Here is a 21,090-nt window from a genome sequence, read left to right on the forward strand (position 1 = left end):
TCAGACTGTTTATGCCCTGGCCCGACGGAGAGGGTAGCAACTTCTTGGTTCCCTCTGCCGTGCCCCTGCTCAAACAGCTGCTTTTATTAAACAAGGGGAGTGCGGTCATAACTTTTACTTCTGCATAGCAACAAGACAGATTGGGCCCGCTTTGTCCTTATCAGTAGAAAAACATTACATTAGGCATCTGGTTTCAAGGCCTTGCTTTGTTGAGTGGTCTCCTGTGGAAAAGTACAGCTTGACACAGTGTTATAGTTACACACTAACACACAGCATTTTTGAGCAAGCCCTTTTAGTCAATACATTCATGATAAAATATACAAATACTTTCTTAAACACCCACGCACGAGAGAGCGTTGTTTCCCTGCCACCTCATTTCCACAGTCCAGGCCCAACCAGCCAGTGGAGCCCAAGGGGAATCCCAGCCATATCGATGGGATGCACAGGGCTGGCCCATCTGCCTGGATTGCGGAGAAGCCAGCCACACTTAACGATTCTGTCCCCGGTGACAGCGCCCAAACCCCTCAGATTTTTAGAACCCTAGGTTGCAGTGGGGCGAGCCGCCGAGGGAAGCGGGACCACGGCTGCTCTTCAGAAGCCCACGCTGGTAGGAAACTGCCCACAAGAGGAAACATTCCGAACCAACAGTAACCCAACCACTGGAAAAAAGCCTGGGCCCTGCAATTCCTACGTGCCCGCAGGCCTTGGTATCAGGGCCTGGGCCCTATCTCCATGGGGTCGCCAAACTGGAACCCCAGCCGCCAGTCATCCTCCCTCCAGAGATGGAAGTGATGCTGTGGACCACGGTCCTCTAAGGCATCCGGACTGCTTGGTCATGGTGGAAGATCTGGATGATGGCGACCAGGAGTGGCGGGTGGAAAGGACACTCGGCTGGCTACGTCAGGGGCATGTTGCTGTCCGCCTTCGCAACACCAACCCCTTTCCGGTTCAGCTCCCTCTGGATCGCCCACAGGCTCCTGTGAGCCAGGTGTCATCGAAAGATGTGCAGGGTCGGAGCGAAATGGTGCTAACCAACCCAGAGCCGACTGTGGTGGAAGTGGCTGTGCAACCAGGCTTTGGTGGTCCTGAAGTGCTGTGTGCTATTTGTGTGTAGCCTATCTGTAATTGAGTGCCTATACTATTCTCCTAATCTGGTGTACGGGTTAGACTTTGATGCCCATTGCCCTTAGTTGTGTGCCCTCTTTCACCCTATTTATAAAGACCCTAGCCGTGCTGTGTGACCACTTTTGGCCAGTGGCCCTCTGCTAACCCTGATTGGTAATCTAGTTAATTTTTTTTAATAGCAATTCATAAAAAAATATTACACTAAACACAGTACTTACTCAATATTTGTATTCAATTTGATGTACTTAGTACGTTCTTTTTAATATGTTTTTGTTCTATTTTATGGACTTTCTCCTTTATTTATCCACTATGTTCTTTAGCTTTTATTTTTCTATGCTGTTTTAATTGTTTGAATGTTCTTTCGGCTTTTATTAATGTGAAATGGCTTCTGCTGTCTAGTCTTTTCGCATAAAAAAAGTTACTCCTGGTTAATATCTTCTGTGGAAAATGGATCTCGTACTTAAATATAATGCATATAAGGTTCAGATGTTGATCTTGATTTTAATGTTTTCCAAAACAAAGGAGTTTAAGTGGGTACTGATAAAAGCTTGCTAACATGCTAACTGGTGTCTTTAGTGATATAAATTTAGTTGGTGACGTCCTGCAGTGAAAGCTTTTCTTACATTTTCACTGGGTTTCCGACCCAGCCTGGGCGGCTAGAGGGAACGATAGGTGTGTTTATCGGTCACACCACCAAGTAAACCATCAAAATGAATTTGGAGATGATACCCAAATGCCTATAAAATATACATGTTAAATTCCTGAATATGAATTATGATAATAATTTAATTTAATAAACATCAGAGAGACTTCAAATGCAACTAACTGAGCAAGTACACTTACGTTTATATTTTGTCCTTCAAAACAAAGTGTGTGTGTGTGTGTGTAAGTGCAACATGTAGTTGAGTTTAGAATGAGTTTAATTGAGTAGACATCTTCACTTTATTTGGTCAGCTTGAAGGTCCTGAACTACATTCATGTACATTTACATTTAGTCATTTAGCAGACGCTTTGGTCGAAGTACAAGCGAGAATGTATGAACGTAATGTGAATGAATACCAAGACCAAGTTTGCAACCCCTAAGGGCCTAATGACATCCGGTTCACAGGTTAAAGTAGCAGTTTCAATATTCCCAGTTAAAAACCTCTGTTGTGAAGGAAAATGAAAGGAAAATGACTTTACTGACTCAAGTGACTTTACTGAGTACATTTAAAAAAAATAAGTCCTGTTGTTGCCATGCAATATTTAATAATGAATATCAGTGGATGTTTTTCCCATCACGTGTTTTTTAGTGTTCAAGTTTGGCCTTAGTAAAATAATGTAGCACTTTGGTAAGAAAATACAAAATAATAAACCGGAACTTGAAGCTAAAATCGCAAATATCTCCACTGCTACAGTGAACTTCCCAGGAGTGCTGACATAAGCTGGTATGAAGGTGATCCAGACTGCACAGAATATCAGCATACTAAATGTGATGAATTTGGCTTCATTAAAGTTATCAGGCAACCTACGACCGAGAAAAGCCAGTATGAAACACAAGACAGCAAGGAGTCCTATGTACCCCAAAACGGCCCAGAATCCAATAGCTGAACCCAAATAACACTCTAGAATAATCTTTTCCTGGTAAAGGTTCATAGTCTTGTATGGGAATGGAGGGGATATAGTTAACCAAAGGACACATATAAGGACTTGTATGAGAGTGAAGCCAAGAACACTGAGTCTCTGTTGCAGAGGCCCAAACCACTTCATGACATTACTGCCTGGAAGAGTGGCTCTGAAGGCCATTAACACCACTATTGTTTTCCCCAGAACACAGGAGATGCAGAGAACAAAGGTGATACCAAACGCTGTGTGACGCAACATACAGGACCACTGAGAGGGCCGACCAATGAAAGTAAGAGAACACAGGAAACACAGAGTCAGTGAGAAGAGCAGCAGGAAACTCAGCTCTGAGTTGTTGGCTCTGACAATAGGTGTCTCTCTGTAGCAATAAAAAATCACTGCAGTCATTATTGTAAAGAGGACTCCTAAAGAAGCGAACAATGCTAGGAGCATCCCCATGACCTCATGGTATGACAAGTATTCTATTTCTTTTGGGATGCAGGTATTTCCTTTGTTGTTGGACCAGTACTCACTTAAGCACTGCATACAATCAGCAGAATCTGTGGGGACAAAATTTAAATGACAGGATTTACTTTTGCAAAAACGTATAATTTTAGAGTTGTTCATCTGTGACATATACATGATTATTTATGAATCGACCATATCCAGTGCGGTGCACATGTTTTAGGCACATTTTGAAAGCGTGCTAGAAAGTAAAGATGCTTTTTTTCACCTTTCATTGAACAACATACAAATGTGCAACAAACCAAAGATACCCAAATCAATTTCACTATTTTCAAAAGGAATGTTTGAAAATCTAAATATGATATTTCCTATTGACACACTAATGCAGAAGAAAAAAATAACTGCGTTGAGACAAATGCCTAAAACATATGTTTTTATCACTTGGTTTAAGTTACTTTCAGCGTTGAACAATGTGACACTTATGAAACACATTAAAAAAGAGACTAGCGAATAAAGCTATTTATGCATCACCTGCAGTCTTGCTAATCTTGCCAGGTGGACACGGTATACAGTCGTAGCAGCAGACAGGCTTGCCTTTCTGCACAGCCTTCCTGGTGCCTGGGGGACAGCTCTCACTGCACACAGACACAGGCACCTGGCACAGACACAGATACACGTACGCGTTTACACACTGACTCATTCACACACACACACACATATCAAATTTTTTAACCATATAGTGTAAGTATGCTTTTCAGCGTGCTAGTTAGCAGTTGGACCTGGACTGGTATGGCACCGATTAGCACCAATCAGACCCAGATCCCTTCCCTGCAATATGTGTCTAATGTTTACTATAACTGTGTGTTTACCTGGTTGTGCCCTCCGCCCCACTTAATGTTCACATTGTTCATTCTGAACTGCTGCTCTTTAGGCAAGAAACCATCATAGTGGCCAATAATGTCAATGTCTGTGGTTCCTTTTCTGATATTTCTTAAATGTATCAATTCGTATCTTGCTGGTGAATCTCCATTGCTATCAAAAAACACTTGCTCACCATCGGGCATGGTAAAATTAACAGACTGCAGGTAATGCAAAACCTATACATGGGAATAGGAATGTCATGTTAGGGGACATGATCACATCTCTGATTAGAAACAATAATCATGCCAAGGATAAATGGAAATTCTGCATGTTCCTTGTTTATGGGGTGCTATTGCTCACCTGCCATGGTTGTGTCTGTGCCGCTACAGCACAGGTACCACTAATAAAGGGCCCTTTACCAGGCTGACAGGTATACAGATTGTGTAATGCATGTGCCACAGCATATACAGCTTTATAAACATTATTGGTGAACCTTAGTTCAGACACATCAGTAAACTGATTATTTACGTTTCTGAGATGCTCAGATCCATTACACTGTTTTCTGTCATCATTCTCCATCGGTGGATTCAAAGAACAGTCAAAAATAGATTCCCAGATGTCTCTTAGGAACTGACTGTTAGGATACTGGGAAGGGTGCAGTTCCTGTAGAAAAGGTCCCAGACCAGGAATGTGTGCCTTTCTGACTGTAAATCCTATGGCTCCAATGAGAGCAGTGTGCCCTTCACTGTCTATAAGGGAATCATCTGTGAGCCATGCTTCAGTGCCAACCCACTGCAGTCCAGAGATGTTTTGCCTCTGCAGTTCTGCCACTAAAATTTTGATCTCCCTGTGAGACACGAAAGTAACGATCACTTTTGATGTGGAGTTTCTTATGATGTCTACTATCTGGCGAACTCGATGTTCTGGATCCGTGCTCTCAAAAGCCTCATAATACTCAATACACACCCCCTCCTTTTGGGCAGCTCTCGCAAAACTATCCATTCCATTGATGCCATAGTCATTTGTATTGCTTATGGCTCCCACCCAGGTCCAGCCAAAGTGTCTGACCAGCTGAGCCAGGGCCCTGCTCTGGTAGAAGTCACTGGCAATAGTCCTGAAGAAGGAGGGGAACTCTTTCCTGTTACTCAGACAGGCACACGTGGCAAAATGACTGATCTGTAAAGGCATCAGACACAGGACTGTCAGATGTGTTAACGCCATGAACATAATATCAAACATACATGCATCAGTGATTGTAATTATAGAATAAATCAGCCGTTTTAATCTTACCACTGGTATCTGAAACTGTCCTAGAACTCTTGCAAATCCTATAGTTGGTGTTGACCCAGAATGCCCAATTATGGCTTGTACAGCATCTGGATTAGTACAGTTCTCTACCCTCTGCGGACCGTTTATCAAATGCATGGCTGCCCTCAGTATATCCGTGGTGCCACAGTCATCATAAATCTTGTATCCCAAAGAAATTTCGGGCAGAAGATCTGGGTTTCTATTTATTTCTTCTACTGCAAAAATGACAGTGTGAGCGAACTTGAATTCTCTGAAATTGAAACTGAAGATTTTTGATCAGTTGCATAACATATTCAGGTATACAGAACCATCCATCCCATTTAAATAGTTTGTTCAATAAAGGAAAAGGCAGAAAATATTTTTCTAAATGTGTGGACATGGCATACCTACTTTTTGCATTGACGTCGATCTGGCATATTGTTGAAAGTGTCTGTTGTGCCATCTTTCCCAGTGCGGAAGGAAAAAATTCCCCCAATGACAAAGTGTCCATCCTTGTCGAAATCAGGTAGATGTGCCCGGCCCATAAGGCTGCACTTGGGTTCCTCTGCTTGGATCAGGAGACCCAGGAGGACAAGCATCAGTAGCCGCATGACACTTTGCATGTGTTTGCCCCTAAATCCTGGCCCTAACTTATATAGCATGTGCTCTGCATCTCAACACCTTCTGCCCCTTGTGGCAGATTAGGTGCACAAATAGGAGAAGAGGAAATGAGCCATGGGAATAGTAATAAAAAAACCAATCACAAGTCACAGAATAGGCCTGCCCTCTCATTGTTGGAATGAGCTAAATTTCACTGGTCATAATTTTATCTTTGAAGTCTACTAAAATAGATTTACATGATTCAATGACCCAAGAACACATTATTTGTCTCATACTAAACATTTATTTCCCCTTTGTCTGAAACTCCTTGTTAGAGCTCCTGTCTTTAACATAGTAGATTGGTCATACAGACGTTGACACACAGGTCACGAAAAGAGTACCTACGTACAGTATGTTCGTAGCAGTTAATACTTTCAGATGTGTTTTTGTGTCCCTGTGGCTCGACTGTCAGAGCTAGCCAAGGTCATGAGTTCATATATGCACTATACTGTGAGTTATTTTAGGTAAAAGCACATATCTGCACTACACTGTGTTATTTTAGGTTAAAACACATACCTGCACTATACTGTCAGTCATTTTAGGTAAAAGCTGCAAATTGAGTACATGTTATGTGAATGTTTTAATCATTTTAAAACAAAGGCATTTCATGAGGACCATCTGCTATTAAATAACATGTAGTATAATAAAGAACACATACTTATTTATTATAAATCAAATAATAGATGCAAATCATGAGTTTTCATTACAGAAACTTCTCCAAACTATATTAGCACCAAAATGTGCATGAATATGGATACCATCTGTTAGCCATTTACTTCATTAACAGTCAGAGAGCCTTTGAGGGCATTTTCCCCATGAGGTGTTTTTTGGTGTTTTTATCAGGTTTATATAGAATTATATAACATTTTGGTATAAAAATGCAGAAGAGGACACCAAAGCTAGATGCCAATATTGCAAATATCTCCACTGCCACAGTAAACTTCCCAGGAGAGCTGACATAAGCTGGTATGAAGGTGATCCAGACTGCACAGAATATCAGCATACTGAATGTGATGAATTTGGCTTCATTGAAGTTATCAGGCAACCTACGAGCCAGGAAAGCCAGTATGAAACACAAGCCAGCAAGGAGTCCAATGTATCCCAGCACAGCCCAGAATCCTACAGCTGATCCAACATCACATTCTAGAATGATCTTTTCCTTGTAGTGATGCATATTCTTGTATGGGAAAGGAGGCGATATAGTTAACCAAAGGACACATATAAGGACTTGTATGAGAGTGAAGCCAAGAACACTGAGTCTCTGTTGCAGAGGCCCAAACCACTTCATGACATTACTGCCTGGAAGAGTGGCTCTGAAGGCCATCAACACCACTATTGTTTTCCCCAGAACACAAGAGATGCAGAGAACAAAGGTGATCCCAAACGCTGTGTGACGCAACATACAGGACCACTCAGAGGGCCGACCAATGAAAGTAAGAGAACAAAGGAAACACAGCATTAGTGAAAACAGAAGCAGAAAGCTCAGTTCAGAGTTGTTGGCTTTAACAAGTGGAGTGCGCTTGTACTTAAAAAAAATAATGGCTACCACACATGTCAAGCAGGTTCCAATCACTGAGAAAATGGTGAGTAGTATCCCCATAATCTCTTTGTGGGACAGATACTCAGTTCCCTTCTTCAAACATTTAACCCTTTGTCTGTTGGACCAGTATTCTTGATTACAAGGAACGCAGGTGATGGAGTCTAGAAATAAAAAACAGATACATATATTTTGGCACAAATATCAACAATATATAGGAGAAACCCTTTATTAAACATATGTGATCTTGCATTAAATATGAAGAACATAAGGTAATAGCATAGACTTTGGCAGGTTTAAAGCTTCGAAGTCACTCCTTTAAAACATCTGGTTATACAGGTAATGATTAATTTACCTTGTGTCTACAGTAAATCAATTTAATCTGTGACATTTTATTTTTCTTTACGTTTTATCCTCATGAAGGTCCATCAAGATTCTGCTACATTTAGGCCAATTGTTTGGTAATTTTATGTTATATTTATTCTTTATGTATGTAATACAGTGATTTCTCCTGAAATCTATATTTTCAGGTATATGAAACATTAGTTTTTTTAGTGTAGCCATCAGTACCTGTTTCATTGCTGATCTCTCCCTCTCCACACGGTATACAGTCATAGCAGCAGACAGGCTTGCCTTTCTGTACAGCCTTCCTGGTGCCTGGGGGACAGCTGTCACTGCACACAGACAGAGGCACCTGTGTGACATGGAGGCATAGACACATTGAACTTTCTGTCTCTCACACAGGGTAAATTCAAGCATTACAAGGAACTTTTTAAAGTTTAGGAATGTGAACTAATTGGTACCTCTGTAGCATTTTTAGCCCATAGAATAGAACCTCCATTTACTGACAGTCGGATATTGGCAGCTAAAGAAGCATCATAAAGTCCCACTGTCACAAACCCAAGCTGCCCATCTTTTCTTGGCTGCCAGTTTATTATCTCATATTTAGCAGCAGGGTCTCCATTTGCATCAAAAAACACCTCCTCTCCCTCTTTAGTCTTAAATCTTGTTTTTTTCAGTTGTTTTAACATCTAATAACAACGGCATAAAAACAGCAACTTAGTACATAAGAGCATCAAGAAGCGTAAAAAGTCACGCATGATTTTAAATGTTCTTGTTTCATAATAATTCATAGAATAATAGTCATGTATTGAAAAATCAGGGTCCCCACCATATGTGGTTCAGGTTGCCCCTTGGCAACACATGTGTCCTTGCAGTCTAGTGCCTGATGCAGCGCGTGAGCCACAGCATACACACCCTTGTAGACGTTATTAAAGATGGGTGTCAAAGACATGTCTGTGAAAATATTATTGACTCCAGACAAATCCTCTTGGCCGGTGCATGTTTTCTCCACAGATTTTTTCAGAGGGGTAAATTTACACTTAAACAAAGCCTCCCAGAGCTCAGTGAAAATGGCATTGCCTGAAGAATTCAGTGGCTGTATATCCAGGATGAAGTCTTTCAAACCTGTTACCTGTGCTTTGGGGATTGACAGCCCTATGGCCCCACTTAGGATGTGATGACGGTCCAAACTGGCGATGTAAGAGTCTGAGATCCACCCTTCAGTGCCTACCCACTGATATCCTACTAGGTCGTGTTCAGCAAATACATCCAGCAACACCTCCAGGTCCAGATGGGAGAGGAATGCCACCACTATCCGTGTGGTGGACAAACGCACCTGCTCCACCAGCTGCAACACCTTTTCTTGTGGATAATTCCTGAAGAAGGGCATAGAATACTCCAGGCAAATACCCATCTGTTCAGCAGCTGCTTGGAACGTGGCCATCCCATTGTTTCCATAGTCATCATCTGTTCTGATGGCACCAACCCATGTCCAACCAAACTTCTTTACCAGCTCAGCGAGTGCTCTACTCTGGTAGTAGTCACTGGGAATGGTTCTGAGAAATGATGGATATTTGCTTTTGTCACTAAGACATGCACATGTGGCATAGTGACTGATCTGAAATAATACACAAGGGTTTGAATCAACTTTGGGTCAAAAGTCAAAAGCGGGCATAATTATGGAATTCAGCATTATTTTCTTACCATTGGAATGCGAAAAGGTCCGATGCTGGTTGCGATAGCCATACAAGGTGAGGAGGACGTCTCCCCTATGATAGCCAGAACCTGGGCTGATTTGGTGCAGGGTCCTTCAGAGGCGGTGTGGTCATAACCATTACTTAATGCCATAGCTGCGCTCACTCCCATAGCCATAGAGCCACAGGAGTCATAAATCTTATATCCCAGTGAAACTCCCGGCAGCAAAGATGAACTGTTGTTGATCTCCTCCACTGCATACAGTACTGTTTGAGCATATTGGAATGCCCTGAAATTAAGACTGGATAACCAAGAAAATTACGAAATATTAACTCATTATAATTATGATAAACTCTGGAATAATCTTCTAATAATACAACTTGATACAACTTGATACAATACAATACAATACAACACTGTATAGAATAATTCAATACAAGGCAATACAACAGAATGCAATATAATACAATTTGGCCAACCTGTTGCATTGTAGTGAAGTTGGAGCCTCTGAGTATGAATTTTTATTATTCTTCCAAGTACTATGGAAGGAAAAAATGCCTCCAAGGGTGATGTCTCCATCCTTCTGTAAAAGAGGGTAAAAAGGGATTCCTCTGAGTTTGCACTGGGGTTCACCAAACTTCACTGAGGACACAAAAAACAGTAATATTAGGATTGCACAGTTTTTTGAATTACCACCGCAAAGCATATTTCCCAAAGTGCTGTAATTATGACTGCACTTGATAAAATGGAGAACATTTATACCATGTGGCATATGTAATCCTCTGTGGTATACACATGCTCCTTACTTAGAAGGAGGTGCTCCACTGGAGGTGAAATTTAAATGATGGCGGAAAGCCAATCAAGTTTTATCTTCAAATTTGAATTCACTCTGCCTGCAATGATAAATCAACTCTCAATGACATTGGCAATACAACCTATGTTTGGAACTGGTTCTTTATAACTTTCTAGTTCACGTCTGTTGTTAAAACAGTAGGCTTAAAGTTTGTATCAACAAGACACATAAAAAAACCAACAATACTTGAATCCATGTTGCAAGACAGAGACACAAATAACAATGGCATTTGCAGCCTACAGAAAACAGTGAGGGCCTCATTGCTTATTTGCGAGCGCAGCGTAATCAGCGCCTTTGCCAAACCGCATACAGTGCACGATGTGTTTCCGCATTTTGCGTAGTATTTATCAAACAAGAACCTCGTTGCGCCCTCTAGTGTTATTAGCACACCGCTAAAATAGGGGGAAATGGGCCTGCGTGTTCCTGCCACCATGGATGATGAGTTAGAATTAGAATTAGAGCTTTTGGTTAATGAGGTTACAGCAAACTTAGAACCCATCCACACTATCCCTAACTAACAGGGGAAACGGCGGTTTCGACTTTCGGTTGCCATGGCACTGGGTAGCTGGGTAACTTGCACTCTAGAGGCTATAACTTCAAAATAAAAATGGAAGGTGAAATAAATATGCTGCTCTGTCTCTACAATTTACTTAGTTTAGTTAGTGTACTTCAGGTACAAGTACTTTCCCTGAATAAACCCTATAGGGTTTAAACCCTATATTGAGCGGTGATTCTGGGTAAGACCTGGCCGAACAGCTAGTTGGTGGGTATCCAATTGATATGCCTATATTAAATGATGTATCAAATATAATAATTTAAACAAATAACGTTTCTTTTTATTGAAAGTTAAAATGGAGTTAAATACAATTCTCACGCAGAGAGCTGAATTCTTAGTTCACAGAGTCAGGCAAACTGACTATCTGGATGGGAGCAGACCTAGTTTTTTGCTAGCCAGTAAACTAAAGAACAATGACAGGTTGGCTGATATACCATCAATTAAGTCAGAGGAGGGCAGTTTATTAAATACCCCAGAATCAATAAACCAAGAGTTTAAGAAATTCTATGAGAAACTATACACATCAGAAATACAACCTACTCTTGATGAAATAGATAGTTTCCTTGATGGCATAAATCTGCCCACAATTTCAGAAGACCATTTTAACTCATTAGAATCGCCATTAGCTATTAAAGAACTTTAGGATGCTCTAAAAGACATGAACCGTGCGAGATCACCTGGTGGGGATGGAATCCAGCCAGAGGTCTATCTCACTTTCTGGTCTGAGTTAGGAACTCACTTATTTGCAATGATACAGACTGCAATAAAAAATGGTGAATTTCATAGGGATGTGAATACAGCCATTATATCTCTGCTCCACAAGACCGGGAAGGACCCAACCTTATGCACAAACTGGCGCCCCATATCTCTTATAAATTCAGATATCAAACTGTATGCTAAAGTTCTGGCCTCTCGCCTTGAGAAAACCCTGCCCGTACTAATACATCCTGATCAGACAGGTTTTGTCAAACATAGGCTCGCATTAGACAATATCAGAAGACTTCTACACATTGTTCACTCTACCTCATCTATTAAGTCACCATGTGCCATCTTAACCATTGATGCAGAAAAGGCGTTCGACCGCCTTGAGTGGTCATATTTATGGCGCACATTAGAGATCATGGGCTTTGGAGAGAATTGTATTTCTATGTTGAAAACTCTCTACTGTAACCCTACAGCAATGGTCTTGACGGGCAATCAGCTTTCGCTACCATTTAGAATTGCTCGGGGAACTCGTCAAGGGTGTCCTGCCTCTGCATTATTGTTCGCCTTATCAATTGAACCCTTGGCACAAAAGATAAGGAACTGTCAAGATATCAAACGTATATTCTTGAATGGTACAGCTCACATAACATCTTTATATGCCGACGATCTTTTATTATTTCTTGACCATGTTCCATCATCACTTCCAAAGGTTTGGAACCTTATCAATTCCTTTGGATCAATTTCCGGCTATAAAACAAACATCAGCAAATCAGCAATATTACCTTTAAATACAGCTATGACGGACATTAATGTCCAGTCTGAGATACCATTAGTATCTACCTTTAAGTATCTAGGACTTGATATATACCCCTCACTGGATACCATTGTTAACAAAAATTATAAGAAGTTGTATAAGTCAATAAAGGAAGACATGAGTAGGTGGAACAATCTAATGCTATCAATGTCTAGTCGCAGCTCCATTGTAAAGATGAACATACTTCCTAAAGTAAACTTTTACGCTACAATGCTCCATTTACCTCCGCAGCCAAACCTTTGGGATAAGATCCAAGGCAGAGTCTCACATTTTATATGGAATGGACAAAAACCAAGAGTAAAGAATAAAATACTCCAACAGGAAAAGCATCTAGGAGGATTAGGAGTTCCAAATTTTGAGTTATATTACTTATCCTTTATGATACGTGCCATAACAAGGTGGTTTGAGTTAGACTCTAATGTTCCCTGGGTTGAGCTGGAAAAACAGATTATACAGCCATATACCTTCAAAGACATACTTTTTTCTGGTGTATCTAATACATTTTGTCGCAATCATTTCGGACCATTGGTTGCCCATTCTGTATATACGTGGCATCAGGTTGTACAAATGGGACAATGGGACACCAAGTGGCACCTTGAAACACCAATATTTGGGAACAATGCATTATTAATTGGAGGTAAACATATCAGCTTTCCACAATGGCAGAAACGAGGGGTTCAAAGTTTCATAGATATTATGAGTGATACTGGTCTAAGGCCATTTGATGAACTTAAAAATCTGTTTAATTTACCTGTAACATCCTTTTATTTTTATTTGCAGTTAAGAGCATCAATACATACCTCTGGGGTCCCATGTGGACAGATTCCATCAACGCATGCCCTTATCAATTTTATACAATTACCTAGAACGGATGGACTTGTCTCTTGTTTATATAAGAAACTCCAGCAAGCTCAGAATGTGTCAATGGGCATAGTCACAATATGGAACATTGACCTAAAACATCTTGTACAGGGTATAGATTGGGGAAAGGTCTGGAATAACATCCGTATCACCTCTAGTAACTACAATAACCAATTAATTAACTATAAACTTATACATAGGTATTATCTATCACCACGTAAATGTTGTCAACATAGAATGACTACAACTCCAATCTGTACCTTGTGCACTGCTAATGTAGTGGGTACCTATGTCCATATGGTATGGGAGTGCCCAGCAGTTGAGGCCTTTTGGAAGAAAGTCATTACAAGAATTTCCAATATAGTGGATGTTCATATACCATTTCTCCCACATATTGTATTATTAAATGATGACTCCACTCTGAAACTGACTAGGCACCAAAAAGTATTACTGTTTAATGGATTAACTGTTGCAAAGAATATTTTGGTTATGAGATGGAAACCTCCACATACTTTGAATATTCAACAGTGGAACTGTTCATTTTTGGAGGTACTTTCACTAGAATTATCGATAGCACGAGCACGCAACATGTCAAGTGACCTAATTAAGCCACTTTCTGAGGCAATCGTGCAGATACGAAACTCATTTAAAATTATTGCTTTCTTTTTTCTTTCCTTCTTCACTTGTGTGTGTACTGTATGTATGTATGTATGTATGTATGCAGTATATGTATATGTATGTATGTATGTGGATAAGTGCATGTAGGTATGTATGTGTACCTGCATGTATATATGTGTGCGTGCGTACGTGCCTATGTATGTATGTATGTATGTATGTATTTATGGGGGTATGTATGCAGGCCTATGTATGTTCACCCATGATGCTGTTTATGTTTTTGGTTTCTAAATATTCTAGTGCTTGTGAGTAGCCTTAGTCACCTATGGTATTTTCCTAGACTTGTGTCAGGATGAACTACAGATGAGGGGGGGAGGGGGGGGATCAGTCGCAAACAGGGGGTTGGTGGGAGGGAATTGGGATGGGGTGTGTGTATGTGTTTGTGTGTATGTGTTTGTGTGCATGCGCGCGTCTGTCTGTGTGTATGCCCATGTGTATGCCCATGTATAAGTTATGTATGACATATTGTCCTATTGTTTCCCCTCATTGGGGTGTATATTTTTCTCTTAAAAAACAAAAAAACCCAATAAATATTTGGTCACAAAAAAAAAACAAATAACGTTTCTGAAATATTTTTACCGGTATCCCCACCCAAAACCCAGATGTTCGTATTTATTTATGTTTTTACGAATTGCGTCAAACTCCTCGCACACACATACAGCCGCGGAAAAAATTAATACTACACAATACTAATGCTTTAACTTAGGAAGAGTTCAGAAATCAATATTTGGTGGAATAACCTTGATTTAAAATCACAACTTTCATGTGTCTTGGCATGCTCTCCACCAGTCTTTCACATTGCCGTTGGGTGACTTTATGCTACTCCTGGCGCAAGAATTCAAGCAGCTCGGCTTCTTTTCATGGCTTGCGACCATCCATCTTCCTCTTGATCACATTTCAGAGTTTTTTTTATGGGATTCAGGTCTCGAAATTGGGCTGGCCATGACAGGATCCTGATCTGGTGATACTCCATCCACACCTTTACTGGCCTGGCTGTGTGGCATGGAGCATTGCCCTGCTGGAAAAAACACTTCTCAGAGTTGGGGAACATTGTCAGAGCAAAAGGAAGCAAGTTTTTCTTTTGGGACAACGTTGTACTTTGCCTGGCTGAGGTTTGTAAAAGACCATAAGGATTGAACCAAAGCGGACTGGAGGGTCTCCTAGTTCGTCTTCTCTGATGAGTCCAATTTCACAGTAGGTGCAAGACTCTGTGGCTTGTAGGCCTCTCCAGGTCTCCGTCTAACCATCAGACGACCATGTGTTGGGCAAAGCTGAAAATTGGACTCATCAGAGAAGACGAACTAGGAGACCATTTTGTGGAGTGGTCTCTTAATTTTTTCCGCGGCTGTAGTTTTCATTTAGCAACTGATATGTCATTCTACAACACCTCTTGTTTCGTTACAAATAGAACAGACCTGGTTTAGACCTGCTTTTATGAGGCGTAGAATTGTCACGCAAATAAGAGATGCGCTCTCGTCAGGCAGTCTTAGTAAATACCACGGAATTTATAATGAGGTGCACTTTATGCATCTCCCCCCATCTTTTTGCTGCGAACACCCACCCTCTCTTATACCCTCCCATTTATGCATGTGTATAAGACGGGAAGCGCAACTTGCCTCTATCCGCTTCAGTTGCGGGCAAACTGCAATTTTACCTATATGCACATCGTTTGTAAATACGGTTCAATGTCTTTAACCGCATACTGTATAGAAATTACGCTTAAAGTGGACGCAATTTGTTTTGTAAATCTGGCCTTGAATATCATAATCAATATCATAGTGAATTTTATTAAATTCTTTATTGAATTCCACTGCATTGTAAACAAAATATGGACTCATTTATGAGCCTGATTTGGATCTACAAATCGAATTGAGTGCTACTGTAAAACAACAGCTTTACCCCGCGCATCAGGGCTGTAATGCACATGCCAAATGGTAAAAAGAAGTTATAATTATATGGGCTGTTGTGACAAACAATCAAGAAACCTTAGGAACCAGCTGAGACAGAAATTACAGCGGTAATCATTACAGCTGTGAAATGCCTATGATTAAGTTACAGGATGAATTCTTTATTTATTTTTACGCATTTAACGCATGTGCAGAAGGAGCTTCCAATAATCCCACAATTGACCGTTCGCGAAACTCCTCCCTAGAACGGCCCTCATCCAATCCTACTTTAGCAACCGCTCCTAAGAAAAGAGGGTCCGACCACTTTGAGGTCTGAGCACTATGGTGCAGTGACGTGCGGTGAGGTTCACAGCTGGTGAGGCACAGAAACCGGAAATGATTACGTCATTCCGATCTCTAGTTGTTTAAAAAAAATAGAAATGTATACATCATACATATATGCTTATGGTTTAAAAATTGTCATCTCACCAGAACTGAAGAAACTTTATGTTTTATTGTCTAATACTATTACTTTTAAACGATTATTATTATAAGAAGTTATGCGGCTCAATAGTTAACTGACTTTTACGAGGCTATAGGCCTACAGTTAAACGTACTGGTAATTGAACTTTTACACCGTGTCAAATAAGATATTAATCGTTACAAGGAAGCGTATGTAGCCCTCCCACCAATGATATGGCTCATTTCAATTTGTCTAGGGAAAATATAACCTTTTACACAACTCAGTGATGGGCAGTAGCGTCACTACATTTGTCAGTAGCTTGGCAGTAACGTCGCTATTTACAAAACCAACTTTTCAGTAGCTAAGCTCTTTTATTGATCAAGTACCGCAGTAGCGTCCTCGAAAGTTAATTTATCCTGGACCTTTCTGATGTTCATTCATAACTGGCTTCCCTGCAGCCATTAAACACACAAAATTAAGCAGTACATCACTTTAGGCGAGACGAGTGAAAATAGATAGATAGATATCGTCATTTCAAGTACACCAGACGCTGCTCATACATTTAAAATGAATTCTCCCCTAATTTTAAATGGGTAGTTTGCATGCAGATTCTAGGCAACCGGATAACTAGAATGCTGTTGATATTTAGATACAGCTGAAGAAGATGATGAAAGTTAAAAAGTAAAAAAGTCTGTGCAGTCTGCTCAGGGAGTCGAATTGCGAAACTGCACAAAATAGACGAAAGATGAAGGTAGGTCTTCTGCACTAATTTGTTTTCGTCTGCGTTTGAATACCTGACTCAACAGCCATACCTTCAAAAGTACGTCACTTTATAAGAGACGAGTGAAACTAAATATGTTTTCAGATGCCTTCTTTGTAATCCAAAGAAAAAGTTCCTGTCAACGTCAATGACATCCAACACAAACAAACGAACACACGAATTTCATCCATTCAACCGTTTTTATCTGACTGACAGTTGTGTTGATCCCTAAAATTGCATTGACTTGGCATGCAGTTTGTTTAACTGAAAGTAGTTTCTAATGTATCAAACTACTTTTGACAGGTTTATGTAACTTAGCTTGCTACTTTTTTTTTTGAGTGGTAGCTTCTGTGTTGTGGAGCTGAATTTATTGTAGAGTAGCTGATAGCTTAGCTCACTACAAACATCAAGTAGCTTGCCCAACAATGCAACTCGGACACTTGAATTCGAGGTTGAGAAAAAAACACTTACATATTTATTTACACAAGGTATTAACAAGCAAACAGTTAAACACCACAGACAAAGCACACAATACCAAAATGTTCTACTGACCGGTATAATTTAAAGTTGGTGCACTTTTGTTGGAGCTCGTAATCCATTCACGGCTCCACTGCACCTAGCAGCCTTTAGCTAGGTTTGTGAATATGTCCCGTTGGGAAACTTGAAACACTCCACTGCAAATGTCAATACCTTCTGTCCCGTCGTTTGAAGCAAACATTTTAGCTCCGCCATTGGTCTCCCATTATTAATCATTTCTCGTTTGGACTGAAAGTCCAGTTTTGAGAACTGCTTCAGGTTAGCAATGCAATATTCCATTTTCGCCATCAAGGTCAAGTAAAAGTGTGTAGAAGAAGTCCAACGTCAGACTATATACCCGAGAATTGCGCTCATGCTCGCCCCCTTCACTGAATCCGTGCTACTGCCTGCCTCCCTTGCAATATTTTTCAATGCTACTCCCTGCCTCCTATGACTGCACGTCCCTGCTATGGTGAAACCGTTTGCCTACGGGACTTGTAGATCTGACACATGGTACCCTGAGATTTTAGAGGGACACGTCGTTTTTTCGCATTTTTAAAGCCCAAAACAACGGAGGAAAGGTGCGGCTGTGGATTTAACAGTGTGGGAGATGTATCAAAGATCAACAAACACCCATATGTCTGCACCAAAGTAAATGTGGCTTCTAGCAGTTAGCTTTCTAGCGAACTATGCTATCTAGCTAACTATCTAGTTAAGAGAACATCCCCAAAGAGTTATGGTTCATGTCAATTAGTATTATAACGACTACAAGTACATAACTAGTCTCTCCAACAAATGTGTTAACGTTAAAATAAAATGTTACCGTCAAAATATTAAGGTTACCGTCTGTAAAATAATTGCACACTTAGCTATCCTAGCTATCGTAGATAGCAAACGCCATCTAGTTGCAAGGAGCTTAATATACTTTATCAATCTTAAACAAAAAGTCCCGAAAGGCCATTATGAACTTTTTTCTATTTTAATCTTTGTAGCATTTTGTGAATGGGCAACCTACTCCTGAGTATCTCAAGGTATGCACAATGCACTAAGCCAAGGATATCCCAAAATGACAGATTGTTGAGGAGCATGAATAAAATGGAATGAGAGTGTCTCGTGGTGATTACCGGATATGTTCATTTGCAGGGGACTAGTTTGGTGTGTTACCTTGCAGAGAAGACGACCATCCAAAGCAGTGGCGTGGATAGGTGTTCCCAGCACCTCCCGACCGACTCCCAGCTGAGAAGCAAAAGTCATGTCCAAAAGGTTGGCATCAGCACCAGAGTCAATCAGGACTGTGACAGTGTCTTTCTTCCCATCACAGCTTAATTGTGCCTGAATCATAGGTCGAGAGGGACTTTCAAAAGTCATAGTTCGGCTCACTAGCGCCCTCTGGATGCCCTTAAGTGGACAAGATGAAACAACACGGCCTTCCTGGCCCCCTTCCATGCATCTATTCTGTTTCAGGCGGCGCTGTCGTTCAGTCACTGACAGCCAGGTTCGTCCGCGATGCATAGGCTCTGGAATGTCGCTATAAGCGGCAGTGTTAGTTTCTGAATTCAAAAACGGAGAACGAGATGAATGGCTACGTGGCATTTGTGAGTTTTTGTTTTGTTTTTTTATTAATTAAAAAAGAAAACATTTTAAATGTATACAGTGGGGAAAATAAGTATTTGAACCCCTGGCGATTTCACAAGTTTGGCCTCTTGCAAAGAAATGTGTGATCTATAATTGTAATGGTAGGTGTATATTAACAGTGAGAAACAGAATATCAACAAAAAAATCCAGAAAAATGCATTTTATAATATTTATGACTTTATTTGCATTTGATGCAAAAAATAAGTATTTGAACCCCTAGCAAAACTGACTGACAAAAATGACTTAGTACTTGGTGGAATAACCCTTGTTGGCAAGCACAGACGTCAGACGTTTCTTATAGTTGGTCACCAGGTTTACACACATCTCAGGAGGTTAATCTTTAAGGTTGCGTTTTCAATGGGAGGGAATGTGGGAATGAGGTTCAAGCCCAATATTCCACGTTACATGGCCCCATCCATAGTCCCCTTGATGTGGTGGAGTCGTCTTGTACCCTTGGCAGATAAACAGCCCCAAAGCATTATGTTTCCACCTCCATGCTTGATGGTGGGTATGGGGTACTCTTGTGGTCATATTCAGCATCCCCCCCTGTCAAACACGGCATGTCGAGTTGATGCCAAAGAGCTTGATTTTGGTATCATCTGACCACATTCTGTCTCCCAATCCTCAATGCAATGGCAAACTTCAGATGGACCTGTACATGCGCTTCCTTGAGCAGGGGGACCTTGCGAGTAATGCAGTACTTCAAAAAATTACGGCGTGGTGTGTTGCCAATGGTTTACTTGGTGACTGTGGTCCCAGCTGCCTTGAGATCATTCACAAGCTCCCCCTGTGTAGTTCTGGGGTTATTCTGCACCTTTCGAATGATCACTGATACCGCACGAGGGGATATCTTGCATGGATCGCCAGACCTAGAGCGATTAACATTTGTTTGGTGGTGCTTCCATTTACGAATAATCGCACCAATAGTTGTCTGCTTCTCACCAAGCTGCTTGCCAATGGTTTTGTAGCCCATTCCAGCCTTGTGCAGGTCTACAATCTTATCTCTGACGTCCTTGGACAACTCTTTGGTCTTGCCCATGGTTGTGAGGTTGAAGGTGTGAAGTATGATTCTTTGGACAGGTTTCTTTTATAAACGTCACCAGTTGAGATCAGGTGTACCTTGTTAGACCAAATGAGGACTAATCTGAGTGCTTCTTGGGCACATAACTGGTCATTGTGAGCCAGCATTCTTGCTGTTTGCTTGGGGGTTCAAATACTTATTTTTTGCATCAAATGCAAATAAAGTCATACATGTTATAAAATGCAGTTTTCTGATTTTTTTTTGTTGATATTCTGTTTCTCACTGTTAAAATACACCTAGCAATACAATTCTAGATCACACATTTCTTTGCAAGTGGCCAAACTTGCGAAATCGGTAGGGGTTCAAATACATATTTTCCGTCTTTTGTCATAAATCTTTTTCTCACAAAAATATACAGAAAAAAGCGGTAACATTTTAATAATCATGATTAATCCACAGAAACCTGTGATTAATTTGAGTAAAAAGTGTAATCATTTCACAGCCCTAGTAATCGTATGACCTGAAATAGTGTTCTGAAGTAGCAGAACTTATACAGTTGCATTGGCAATGTTGGATATTTTGCAAATATTTATGTTTATTATCAGTAGAATGAAAGAAATATTGATTCATCTCTGACCACATATTTTCTGAGACATTGGCCACCCTTTTTAGCCCATTTGTCTATCCATCCTTCATAAATTAATTATGGTAAACGCTAGGGCACTTCTCATTCAGAAAAAGTTGATTAAGTTCTTTTTAAAATAGTCTTTT

At 40.6% G+C, this 21,090-nt stretch overlaps 1 protein-coding gene across 1 annotated transcript; it reads right to left on the bottom strand.

Annotated features, from left to right (window-relative positions):
• Positions 1-2,370: 2,370 nt before the first annotated feature.
• On the bottom strand, positions 2,371-10,759 carry LOC308370375 (uncharacterized protein; the record flags this gene model as incomplete). The annotated part of the gene is made up of 13 exons (XM_080845029.1): positions 2,371-3,287; positions 3,724-3,847; positions 4,062-4,289; positions 4,414-5,229; positions 5,344-5,623; positions 5,748-5,803; positions 6,797-7,701; positions 8,108-8,231; positions 8,341-8,568; positions 8,709-9,497; positions 9,584-9,875; positions 10,054-10,216; positions 10,738-10,759. The coding sequence occupies 13 exons, from the start codon at positions 10,757-10,759 to the stop codon at positions 2,371-2,373; spliced, it is 4,944 nt and encodes a 1,647-aa protein (XP_080701155.1).
• Between the last annotated feature and the right edge of the window lie 10,331 nt (positions 10,760-21,090).

This window comes from Sprattus sprattus, assembly GCF_963457725.1.
Source record: "Sprattus sprattus genome assembly, chromosome: 9".
In the NCBI taxonomy this organism is placed as follows: Eukaryota; Metazoa; Chordata; class Actinopteri; order Clupeiformes; family Clupeidae; genus Sprattus; species Sprattus sprattus.